Genomic DNA, 13,832 nt, shown 5'->3' with positions numbered 1-13,832 from the left:
TATTACCAATTACCAATATTAGAGTAGTAATTTCCTGCAATAGTCTGCTTCTCCACCCTCTTTGTGAATCAAAGAGTTCAGTGCTTTTTCTCCTTGTTTACCTAATTTCGGTACTTACAGCATATTTTCTCTCAGCAGCATTATATAATTCCTCGGTCTCAATTGTTTGAGTTTTAAATTATAAAACTAGAGTTCTACATTCTGTCTGCACATTTAAACACAAAATACATGCAAAGTGCAGAATTGCAAATTTGCAAAGGGAGAGAGAAAGGGAGTGATGGAAAATGGTGAGATAAATAATGGCACAGATATTGCACATATTAATAAAGAAAAAAGAAGACCTACCAGCTACTTTTACCATCTATGATTCTCAGCATGACCAGTAACCTTTTTTCAAGCCCACCATAGTGGGTAACATCATAATTTATCTTACAAGCTGGCACAGCAAGGCAACGCCCAGCAGGGAATCCAGTGGTGTAATGCTGAGCTATCTTGAGGCATACAGCACAAGGGCCTGCCAGACTCAATCTAGGAAGGCAACATAAATATGGGGTGACCAAACTATGACCTGACACCCCCTTGTGTGTGTGTGTGTGTGTGTGTGTGTGTCACCCTTATGAACCCCAGTAATATCTTTATTTACATTGAACACCTCCAGCATGAGCTTAACTATGGATTTTAGAGTTGGGATGGCACTACACATAACCACATTTTGGTTGAACTGTACTGTTTAATCCTAATTCTCCTCAATCGAGATTTCATTCTGTGTAAGTCATCAAAGTCTCCAGAACCTTCTTCATGTATCCAAAGTCGAGCTGCTGCTGAGTTTTTCCGTAACAACAGTCACCAAGTTGACTAATGACATCCTAGGCGGAGGTGCATTCTGCAGATGTAGGTATGGCTCATAATGTACTATGCCTGGGTATCGGTACTCGAGTACAGAAAAACCCAGTAGTATCAAAACTTCGTGAGTCAAACAATACCTACATTAGATCCTTTTTGTACCCAGATCCAGAAAAAAAAATCACTATTTGTATGTGGTTTTGCTTGCAAAGATTAATTGATTCGTTGTCAACTATTAAATTAATCGCCAACTATTTTGATAATCGGTTTGAGTCATTTTTCTTAAAGAAAAGTGATTCCAGCTTCTTAAATGTGAATATTTTCTAGTTTCTTTACTCCTCTATGACAGTGAACACAACTGAATATATTTTTTGAGTTGTGGACAAAACAAGACTTTTGAGGACATCACCTTGAGCTTTGGAAAACACTGATTGACATTTTTTCCCATTTCTGGCATTTCATAGACCAAATAACTAATCAATTAATCAAGAAAATAATCAGTCAATAAAGAAAACAATCGTTAGTTGCAGCCCTACAGCCAATCACTGCAAGCATTCTTCAATTTAATGCAACATGTGATTGGCCCAGTACCGCATTTGCCACAACCCATACAGTCTGTGGTGTGGTGAAGCGCTGGTGGTCGAGCGCTGTGTATTTGATGGAGTTGGTACTGTAGTTCAGCATGCACAGATGCATTATAAAAAAAAAAGGTATCAAATAAAGTACTCGGGAGTATTGGTATCTGTATAACTTTAAGGGTACTGGTATTGGTAATTGTATCGTAATTTTTTAAACAATACCCAGCCGTAGTTCATACTGATGTCTCAGTGAAGCAGAGCACTTGCCAGTCATCTGTCGTACAGCACAGGTGACAGTTGCCTGTCTCTTGGAAATGCCCCTTGAGCTTTGCCTGACCCCAATAAACAATGTGTGGGTTGGCTGTGTTTGTGTTTCTGTGGACAGAATGTGTCAACAGCCTGCTAGTCTCAATGTCATGGCAGTGAATACCACAAGAACAGAAGTACAGAGCACACACATTATGCAGCAAGATGAGAGGTCATCTCATCTGTGCAAGTCATCAGTACAGCCTTAATCACTGTGACTCATATTTAACGCTCATTCAGGAGTGACTCCTAGGGAATAAAAGGGAATGCACCTCCTTTCATACTTGCCTTGACATGAATGACACAGTCAGGGTTGGGGTTATCTGTGTGTGTGTGTGTGTGTGTGTGTGTGTGTGTGTGTGTGTCAGGAAGTGTGTTTGAAGAAAGCGACAGGTTGAGACCGCCATGTAAAGAATGCTTTGGGCCTATGCTGCTTATCAGTCTCACACACATTCTTTCTCTCTCGCATGCTATCCACCATGCACACACAAAGACGCACACACTCAGTTGAATTATATGTCACGCTGATCTGTTACGTTCATTTGTAACCTGCTTAGATGTGCTCTGTTCTCCAAGTCTCACGACAGAAGCAATATTTTTAGGCCATCGTTTCGTACTAGCATCACATGTCTCCCTCTGCATTACTTGTCTTTTTACTTCCACTTTCCACTTCCTCGCCATCCCGTCATATCTTTATCTATGTGTCAGAATCAAAAGAGAAGGGTTGTGGCTATCTCTTCTGATATGGCCACACAAACTGGATGGTGCCTTGAATTATAGTACATATGGAAAATGTTTCAGGAATTAAGTATTTGTTTTTAGGACACAAGACATATAGGCTTATTGGACACCTCTTCACTTTCTTGTTCTGTTTACGTGTGTGATGTGACATGGCTGTTGTCACTTGGGCCTTAATAGAGTAAAGTTGTGTACATAGACTATAAAGTATATAAATGATTTGAAATTGCTGTTGCTCATTATATTTTTCCAGTTCACCTGTGCTGTCTTACCCACAAAAAGATGTGTGTATACTCACTACTCTCCCTCACCTTTGACAAGCATAGCATGGAGACTCATTATCCTGCCACGCTCAATAGTTATTTTTTTCTCACCAACTTTATCATTCAAAGTTAGTGTAGAGTTTTATGTAACAGATACAGACAATAGATTTGTTTTATACCCATTGCAGGTACATAGAGCGGCTGTGGATCACTGGTTTGGTGATTCGATCTTCAGCTCTTTCTGTTCACATGTCCAAGTGTCATCGGGCAAGACCCTGAACCCCAAATCGATCCAGATGGTCAGGCCACTGCCTTGCATAGTAGCCATCGGTGTGTAATTTGGATAAAAGCAGTGCCATTTTGCATTGACAGCTGTGGGTACAATGTGGCTAAACTAACCAGCTCGGTTTATGTGAAAAAACAACGAAAGAGAGAAACCAACTTAACTTACATTCTTGCTGTCTGGGAGTTCAAGGTGAACCCATGGAAGACATTACAGTATGCTAGTTGTGTGGGTATGCCAGGCTTGAAGGCGGGCTCTGCAAGATTACATGTCAATCATGCTCTCCAAGCCCCCTCCCCTCAAACACTTCAACAGTGACAGAAAAAAACCCTGAAAAAAACCTGACATGAATTAAAAAAAACATTGTCACTTCATAACTTTTTGCAGTTCTAACCCCCGTCAGCCACCACCACAAATAGACTCTAATTCTGTGGGAAACACTGTTCTAGGTCTCCTTACCAACAATGTGTTGTCAAGGTAAGGTATGATAACTAGCACTGAGGTAAGTAAACAATAGCTAAATATCAACTCCAATACTTACAGGCTTACTTTCTTTCAAAGTTGTCCTGGAGATAGCGGAAAAGTAGAGGGAAACATCATTACAGTAAGTCATGTTGGAACAATTGCAGCTTTTCATTTAGGCATCTGTGTCAACTGGCACTGTTCTGTATACTGTGAATGGCAACACTGTTGCATCACACATGAAATAAATCATTGGGCTTAATATTCATGCTTGTCAAACATATCAAGTTATCAACATATTTGTATTTACTAAATGACATGCCTGTCCTTCTAATTGTCTCAAATTATGCAGATGTTAGTAATTATGATTAATATAACTAGAATAATAAAGTAATAAAGTAAAATGTATTGTCGGTAGACTACAGACTTTGTACTACATTTAACAATTACTTATTAAACACTAAATATTACATTTAAATAATAATATATAATTAATAAATAACCAGCTTTTAAAAATAACAGCTCTTAGATAACAGAGCTCAGCCCATAGCTTCACTCACTCAAAGCAGATAGTATGTGTCAAATAAAAACAGGACACGTAATTTCACTGTGTGTAGTGTTTAACTACGCTAACTAACCCTGTGTTGTGAACCGCATGTAGTGATTACAAAAAACAGACAACAGCTGTGTCTAAAAGACCGGGCAACAGCCGGGACATTGAGAATCCACGCGCGAGAGGTGATGGATAGTTCCAGTCACTTCGTAATGTATTCACTTCGTTGAAACAAGAGAAGAAAGCCTCACAGATGTGAAGAACAGGACAGAGATACATATATAAATGCTCTCACTCCGGTAAGTCCATTCACCCCGTCTGCCCGGGCATGCCCCAACTGCTCGCACATTTGTTGACAAACTCCCACAAACAACGACGTACGCGACGGTGAAATGGTGATTCATCCCTTTAAATGTGAATAAACGACAGTTACACTCACCGCCAGCAAATGCTCTTTCCGTTGTGATTGGTGGTATCTTGACAACTCGCCGTTACATTGTTTCCTACAGACTGTGTTGATACGACTTGTACATTACAGCCACTCAAACAGGACAGAGTAACACAGCGGATATATATACATATTTTTTTGACGATTTAGTTAAGTCGGCAGGCGTGTGTTGTTAAGGCGGCCGCCTTAACTGCAAAGTGCTGCGGGAAACCCTGCAGATTAAGTTTAATTTTGGTTTAGTGGGTCCAATATAATAAAGATCATAAGATACTTCCACTGAATAGTCAGAACAACAGTTAAAAATCAGTAATTAGTATCATGAGAAGCCAATAGCGAATACCAAGAGGAGCTTGTTGGTGTGGGGCTGGAGTGTGCCTGAATAGGTGGTTGGACAAGTCAGCATAGACGATGCAGGAGGCAGAGTTCTTCCAAACAACCCAGAAGAGGAGATCGACATAGATATCTGAAAGCACAGAGAACCCAACTTTTTAGACCAGTACGACCCACTAGGGCTTCAGGTTCATCACATTTACATGAATATGTTGGTGGTGTCCTCTTTATCTGGGGACTGAAAGAAGAAATGGTGTTAGTAGGACATGTGCAAATAAAAGCCAAAATAGAGAATCTTGTAATGGTGAGAGGACTCTGAATGCTCAATGCTGTGCCCACTATGTAAATGAGTTAAACTAACAACTAGCCTGAGCTGACAAAAGTATCGTCATATCTCAAGTTTTACCATTTAGAAATGACAACTTTTGGTTTAAAGCTATAGTGCGTAGTTTTTGTCTCCTCCATAAGGAATACTAAGTAATGACAACAAAACTGTCGCCGCATCCAAATGATACAAGCCTTCCATGACTGCACACCACCATAGCCAAGGAGGACATGGAGGATAAAAAAAAACATAATGGATTCTTCAGAAGAGGTCATTATCGTTACTCGAACTTCAGCGCACGAAAGTCGCCGGACGACACCATTTACTAAACATAGCCATGCTGAGAAATACAGAGAGAGTTTTGTGGAGCTGATGGTCTTAATTAGCTTTGTATCAACTCATTTGGCAATGGCTTGAATGTAATGGACGTTCATTAATATAAAAAAAAGTTATGCACTAAAGCTTTAGAGACAGAAATAAAAAAACAATGTTAGATAGTTTTTCCAAAAAGGACTGTCTTATATAGACATATGGAGCAAGCCATGCAACATACTGTATATAACCCCAAAGTTCTAGTTTCTACTTCCACTCTCTATGAAACATATAGACATGGTTAGGCATGTTTGTGCATATTCAACACCCTCGATGTGTCACCTTCCTCTAATTATTATTCTATAAGGGATGTGTCAGCATCTAGGATAGCCAATCTCATCTTTGGCTGAAAGTAGCATCTGCTCTGGCATCTGTTATTAGCACCGCTAACCAGGCAGCACACTGACTAATCTCACCATCGCCTGGATATTCTGAGTAAATCCACAAATAACTACTGTAGATTAATGCTTATCAGCAGTGTTGATGATCAGATAGGACGAGACTGTTAGAGCAACAACTGATACCTCGCTTCAGCACCAGTGTTAAATATTTTTTCTAACTACGCAATACTCATGATTAGATTCATGTGCAGCTTGAGAAACACCATGCGAGCAGTTAACAACAATACTAAAAAATGATGGCTGTCATTCTGATGTCAAAACCCTTTCACACATTTTTCATTCTGTGATTATAGCATAGTCTGTTTCATGCTCAGTTCCTGTTTCACGTCTCTTGTGCGTATATGTGTGAGAATCTGTATGTGGGTTTACTCTCTGTAATCTTTTAATGACATGCACTAACGATGCGTTGAGGCTCAGAAAGAGCCCCGGCCATGAAACACACACACACGCAGATTGACTGAGGCTCAGTGGAAGGTCGCAGCCCCTGAGAGGATCCACTGGGAGATTAGCCAAATCAGAAAAGCGTTTTAGAGAAAGGCAGCTTAAATGCAACACAACACAGATAGTGTATGTGTGGAGAGAAGAGATAGATGGCCACAGCTTTAAACCCAACATTTAGTTTGCAATGTTTTCAGTCTGGGCCCTCTTGTTTCATTTCCTTCATCAGGTTTACAACGGAGGCATCCTGCCACTCAGCATCAACATCTAACACTTGCAGTTGCATGCTAACAGTACAGTACATCCTGCTGTTTTGATTACATTTTTCCACATCATATTGTACTTTCTTGGAACGGTTCTATATTTAAACCTACATTAACCTCATCTTACTGTAATACTTAATGACAGTACTTCCTATCTGGGTTGTGATTTAGTGGAATTTCTCATCTACTTAGGAATGAGAAAGTAGGAATGGGAAATTGAGAAATATGGGCAGGATATATAACATACACAAAACCTGAGTGGAAGTACAGTGTATTTGACTCGTATTTGACAGTACTTCTTGGTAGGCATGTTCCTGTGATCATTTGATGTTGATCCATCGTTCTGTTGTCAGTGACTGAGAGCTGTGGTACAGCCTTAGCATTTGCATCAGGTTTCGGTGCATCGCTACTAGGTCCAGTTGAAGTGGATGTGAGGAAATTTCCTCTGACATGGAGCCATAATATTTGATGTAATATGACAAAGTTGCAGAACCATGAGGTTGTCTTAGGCCCGTGTTACAGCTACAAGAAACATGTTCTTTTTTACTCAGTCTATATAAAGGTATGCATTACAAACTCATCAATGCTGGATTTTTTAGGCAGATACAGTATAGTATTTGAAAGTGTAAAAAATCACTCAAAATAAAATATAAAAATAAATAGAAGATTTACATAAACAAATAGCATAAACACTTTTGTAAAGGATTTCTAAAATTTGATTATTAAAGGATTTTGACTTTTGATTTGCACTTTTACAGTGGAAGGCGCCCTGCTTTGCCTAAAATAAGAGTGCCAACATCAACGTTGAAATTATTACATTTTATCAAATATAATATAAGGCTTACCACCTCTGCTAATCAATGTCATGGGGGAAACTGTTATGTGATGCCAACACTTTATAAATTACCTCAAAATATATTATCGGCCTGACATACACCTCAATACTATATATATACCTGGCTTTAATCGGCTGTTGTCAACATATACTGTATTCATTTTACTTATTGATTCCTCCTAGTTTAGTACTGCTTTTATTGTTCTTAACAGCTGTGTCTGGTCTAATCGTTTTACCCTATACTCTGTTGCTTTGCTTTGTTGTATATCTTTCTGCTTCTGTGTTGTCTTGTCTTGTGTGAAGTTTTGCGTTGTGCTTTGTTTTGTTGTTAATCTTTCTGCTTCTGTGATGTTTTATGCTAAGTTTTGTTTTGCTTGTGTTCTCTTCCTTTTTGTTTTTCTGTATTTTAAAAAGGCTTTTTTAACATTGAGGGCAGGGCACTACAGATGAAAAATAGCCTTTTGGCTAATTCTGGCATTTTTAACCCATGTCAAATCATCCATCCCCTTTCATAAATAAACTGAATTGAATTGTTAATATGGGCTTGAGTATACAGGTGATGTACTGTGGAAAGCATCTAAACATACACAAAACATAAAATATTAATAAAAGTAACTAAAAATGGTTTATTTGGACTTTTCTGGAAGAAATAACAAACAGAAACACTGTCACCTGTTATATGCCACCTAAATAACAAAGTCAGTCCACCACAGAACAAGAAATACAGATGGCAGACACGTTGTGTAATACACGTGTAGTAATGCCAACAGCTGTTTAACATTAACATGCCAGCCTAAAGCTTTGGCTGTAACAGTATAATGTGTGTTGTTAATTTCACAATCAATATTTTAAAAGAAACTCACCTGAGCACCACAAATGCCAAAAATAGAGCCACAACATCTGCACTAAATCTTGTTTACCAGCCCAGTGTTTTCTGAGTCCTGGCTTAAATGTGCTGCATACAAATATCCTTTTCCTTCCTCACCTGCTTGGGATTTCTGTGGTGAAAACTCCAGCCAAATGTAGCCTACAGGTTTCTCCTGTAATAGTCCCTCCACTGTTGACTACACAGAGGTCAGCAAACGGTCAAGGAAAAACAGTATTCTATATTTAGAGCTTTTTCTGTCAATTACGAAACAGTTGACAGTGTTCAGAGCTGTTTGTTTGAAGCAGGAAATAAAGATAATACAATTCAATTTAAAAAATAACAGAAATGCAATTACCAGTTATTGATGACATTTCTTGGAGCCAACACAATAACACCAGTAGTTACAAATCCATCATGTTATCAAATAATCAAAATTATCAATAATGCTGAAAGCTCCAAGCATCCATTGTGAAACAATGCAGTGACAGATCTTTGGACCCTTCAATTCGGTTGAATCTTAATTAATTAATTGCAGGGCAGAATCAAAATGCAGAGATTCATCTTTTCTTTTGAAAGGTTTTATTCATTTCATATAATACTGACACATGTACTCAATAGCGGTTAACAGGCGTTTAAAAACACAGATATTAAAACCATTACAGCGTCAATTTATTTTTAGCCCCGTTGATTCCACGGACTATTTTTTACACGTTTACATGTTTCAATATACCATAACATCTACTTGGTATTAGTCTAACCTCACCCCTGAAATGATTTTGTCCATTGTCAAAAAACAAAAGAAAAAAGAAGACTGACAAACTGTCTCCCCATTTTAAAAAATGGCATGTGGTAAGCCACAAACTATTCAAGGTAAAATATTCTTATGGAGGTGAAATCTGAAAAAAGAAAAGGTTTGGATTCAGATCTGCGAAATATTTTGACAGCATCAAGTGTGTCATATGTGGCACAGTTAATTTTAAATGTGTCGTCCAAACCACATAAGACAGCCATTCTGGATCCACTCCCCACCCTTTTTTTTTTGTAGTGATGTTTGTAATGCAGGATAGCTGTCTAAAATCCAGATCCCCTTTATTTTCAGTATGCGTATGAACACAATCAAGCCATAGAAGAGAGATGAAGAATACAGATTGTTGTAAAGAAAGTTTTTTTGTCATCTAATCAAGCGCTTTTTAGGTCATAGTTCATTTTTTTTGAAGTTGTTGTTTGTAGTAGCAGTAAAGGATTGTGGGTGATGCAGACTTCTAACAAATCAAGTACACTCAGTTGTGTTTAAGGTGATGGAAGACGGTATTAGAGTCCTGTCTCTTCAGCCTCCACATCTTTGATATCCTCAGGAAAAGGAAACAATTACTAGTTCCTCATAGAAGTCCGTCTGAGTGTGTTTCCTCACCATAGGTCCATTGTGCTGTGTAAGTAACTCCACCATCATTTCTGCTCTTCTTGAGACGGGCAGGACTATCGAGTCACCTGAAAGAGGGAGAAAAGAAAGTGGGTCACTGAAATAGTCCCTAAAAAAGTAAGAATGAAACCTGAAACAGTAAAGGTCACAGGACACAGTTCGAAGCCAATTCTGGAAATACATGTCAACTGAAGGTTTGAAATGATGCAGTGCCTTGCTGCACAGTCCGCTATTTGGAAATAATGGGAAGTGATTCTTGTTGGTGGAGCACCGACAACGTGGCGAGCACAGTCTCTGTCTCTCCTGGCAAGAAGCTAAACAAGACACAGTTTGAATTATGGCAATCGGCCCACAATGCCTCACTCTCAGCGCCTGGGCCACTGCCATGTCATTTTGTCTGTTTGTCAAGATGCTGCTCTAATCACATGGTCTCTTTATCTCGTCTATCCATCTTTCCATTTTCTCTGCTTATGCACTCACTTTTGGTTTATTTCATCTATTAGAGACATTTGCAACAAGCCAATGACCAAACAGACACACATTGCTGAATAACTGCCAGTGCTTGGACATGTAATAGACCAGACTCCATAAGTCTATTCTTCTGTTGTCCTGCATGTCATTCTCTCTTATTGTGTTTCCCAGTGGCTTCTCCTCTTAGCCCCAACACATGCTGTCCCCTCTGTAGTTCCTCTTGAGGGAGTCTGTCTTTTGTTCGACCCAGGTGCCAGCTAACAAAGTGTGAAGGCCAGTCATCACTGAGAGAGCTCAGAGGAGCGTTTCCTCCAGGCTGGCAGCTGAAACTGTTATACTGTATCTGCTCTCAATGGCTCCAGGCCACCCTTCTTGGGCTGAATCCCATTGCCCTCAGGCATCTACTCCTGTGCCTGATCAAACAGTCTGCAGACGTTTGTTGTCATGCCAGTTCAATATACACGTGCACCGCTGCATCTCTGTGCCTGCTCTGCCTTAAGGTGCTTCACATTCCCTTCAGGTGTTCATCCCCTTGCCTGTTTAAATATGCCTGTAGGTGACAGTTTCTGTGCCCAATTAGAAAGTTAATTTAGGTAGTTAGATCTCAATTTACAAAGAACACAAGCAGTGCTCAAGTGTCATCTCTATGGGTTTTTTCAGGCCCATAAGTGTCACATTTTCTATTTCTTATTCAACAGGCTTTAACTGTCTACACTAGTGGCTGCTCAGATGGCCACAAGGCAGATTTCCCCTTAACTACTACATTATACACACTTGCTATGACTCACACTATTTAAATTGTTTAATCTTGATTTGGTTTTTCTTATTCTTTGATAATCTAAAAGCTGCATCAAATTACTTTACGTCGGTGTTGATTCACTAACCTGGTCCTACCAGACTCTGGTACATTTCATTTGTACAGAGAGTCTGGCCACTCTCCATTGACAAGTGTTAACTTCCTTGAAGTCGGGTACTCTGTTGAAGTTTAAAACTATTGGATCTGCCCAGAGCCACTCTGGATCTGCCATAACCACTAACGTTTGGTTGTGACGTCGGCTTAGCATCGCTAGCGTTCACCTTAGCCAACTCTTTCACCACTAACGGAGCGAGCTGGAAAATCTAACTTTTCCCGAACCCCATGGGGAGGAGGGCCACAACATCATAGCCACCAACAAAACTCAGCAAAGATTGTTCTTGCTCGGGCTTTAACTTCTAGATATTCGGCAACTTTGCCACAACGGAACCATTATGGAACTAGAACTCAAACTAGCGCATCACCTCAACGTCATCATTCTCAGCCACACACGCCACGTTTTTTGCACCCTCAAATCCATTATTGTTAATGTAGATGTGCAAAAGGCATGCTCAAAAGCAAGAGCGGCTCTGTTTTTCAGGACGGGACGGCTGCGCCCTGAGATAAACATACTTTTGAAACGCAACAACACCCACTGCATGTGATGAGGAATAATCAATCACAGCCGGCAGATATCTTTCATTCATGGCAGATATTTTTCTTCCGTAAATATCACAGTGCAGGGCTACCCAGAGCTTTACGATCTGTCCCACAGACAATATTTTAATATACACTTAAAAAACAGGACCTAGAAGAGCAGCTCTGAACTCTGGATCTCTGGTAGGCTATGCTATTTTAGGTTAAGATGGAGATGTTAGATGTCAATGACACAGTTAGCTGGTTATGGTCGCTTAGCAACGTCAGGCACAACCTAACTCTGCCCCCACTTTACCTCCGCTCCCAGTTTCCAGGCGGTTAGAGACGTGGCATGTGTATTTGGTATTAAGAGGTTAATAGTACTTGCAGACTGCCACCTCGGTTTAGTGTTGATGTAAGCCTAAAAGTATAACATACACCTTGTCATTTGTTTGTTAATGTGTGTAAATGGTTGCATGTGCATATACTGTACGCAAATGCACACACACACACACACACACACACACACACACACACACACACACACACACACACACACACACACACATACACACACACACACTTGCCTAGCAGTGTATGACAGCTCACTGGCTTGGCAGCCCGGCCATGTCTATCTGCTCATCCATATGATATTATTTGGCATTGATCTAGCTGTCTTCCAACCCCTCCCTCTCTCCTCCCTCTGCCCTCCTCCTCTCCTCCTTTTCTCTGCTCCCAGCCAGGGATGGATGGAGGGAAGGATGGAGAGTGCCAAACCTTCTTTTGTGTTCTTGCCTGCTTTGTGTACCCTGACCAGCTGACCAGCTGACCAGTTCCAATATTCTTGTTTTCAAGTGTTTTCTTTATTCTTTTATCTTCCTATCACCTCTGGCTTCAGCCTTTCCTCTCCACTTTCCACTTGTTATTTTTTCTTTCTCATCCATCTCCCCCTGCCTCTTTCTTTCTTTTTGCTGCTCCCTCTCTCCATCGTCAATTTCAATTTACGAGCGGGTCTTAATTGGACTATAAGAGAACGTTCGATGCTATTGATCTGGATGCCTGCGCATCTTGACCTCAACGTACCATACCAGAGGAGAGAAAATAATCTCTCTTTTCATCATCATGCAAACACATCAGCTAACACACATAGTGTACATACACACACACACACACACACACACACACACACACACGATGCATGTTTTTTTATATCTACTGTTCATACCTAATGTTTATATTTGACTGTAGTTAGATATTCACTCATACTCTACTGTTTACTTATTTACTTACTATTGGCCATCTTGGCCTTTTGGTGGTTGTAATGTATTGATGAACATATGCAGGTGTTGGTGTTGTTGTTTTTGTTTTTGTTTTGTTTGTTTTTTGTTTTGTTTAGACTTTTCACTTCTCTGTTGTTATGTAATTATTGTTATATGTATTATATATATGTTATATGTTATATGTTGGGACCCCCTTGAAAACGAGATGGTACATCTCAAGGGGTTTATCCTAATAAACAAATTTGAAACAAACACACACAAACACACACACACACACACACACACACAGATCATTGATCAAAGACCTGAATGCAAGAGACAGCTGATATTTGTGCTCTTTCAAACTACGACAGAGTCAATGATAAAGCGATGCATGGCTGAAACCGTTTGCTTTCATCTTGTTCAGGAAATTATAAATGCGGTCTTTGGGTTTGATAAAACTAAATGCATGAGATCAGATATATGAATCAACTCTCTATCTATCTATCTATCTATCTATCTATCTACTTCTGAATGGCACTCACATATTGAGAAATTACATCATCTTCATATCTGAGCAACCGTTGTGCGTCTCTCTCTTTAATTATGCCCGATACATACTCCAATACTACTCTGTCATTTTCTATTTCCATCTCCTTGTCTCTTTATCTTGCTGTGATGCGAGCAGTGAACTTGAAAAGTCCAGTAACACTTATGAACAGCTTAACACAAATCAGAGCGCCAGCACAGCAGAAAACTTCAGGGTGAGAATAAGAGGAAGGGCTGTTGAGAAGGAAAGAGTGTAACTTAAGGGGCTGAGATCCACGTTGCTAGGTGAGCAGAGGACAAAGTAGGGATGGAATTCTTAATCAGCCAGGTGTATAGGAGACAGTGTAGAGTGTTTTAAATAAAGAGAGAGTGGAAAAGAGAGAAGAGCCCACTTGTGT

At 39.8% G+C, this 13,832-nt stretch overlaps 1 protein-coding gene across 1 annotated transcript in view; it reads right to left on the bottom strand.

The window, feature by feature from the left end:
* Positions 1–9,522: 9,522 nt before the first annotated feature.
* Positions 9,523–13,832, bottom strand: part of LOC116038432 (chemokine-like protein TAFA-2) — a 108,034-nt gene continuing 103,724 nt past the window's right edge. Inside the window, exon 5 of the mRNA XM_031282838.2 lies at positions 9,523–9,794. Coding sequence (XP_031138698.1) covers positions 9,783–9,794 — 12 coding nt within the window. The 3' untranslated portion in view covers positions 9,523–9,782. The remainder of the gene's footprint in view (positions 9,795–13,832) is intronic.

This window comes from Sander lucioperca, chromosome 12, assembly GCF_008315115.2.
Source record: "Sander lucioperca isolate FBNREF2018 chromosome 12, SLUC_FBN_1.2, whole genome shotgun sequence".
Lineage (NCBI taxonomy): Eukaryota > Metazoa > Chordata > Actinopteri > Perciformes > Percidae > Sander > Sander lucioperca.
Note: the sequence above shows the minus strand (reverse complement) of the source record. Positions and strands in the feature narration are given on the sequence as shown.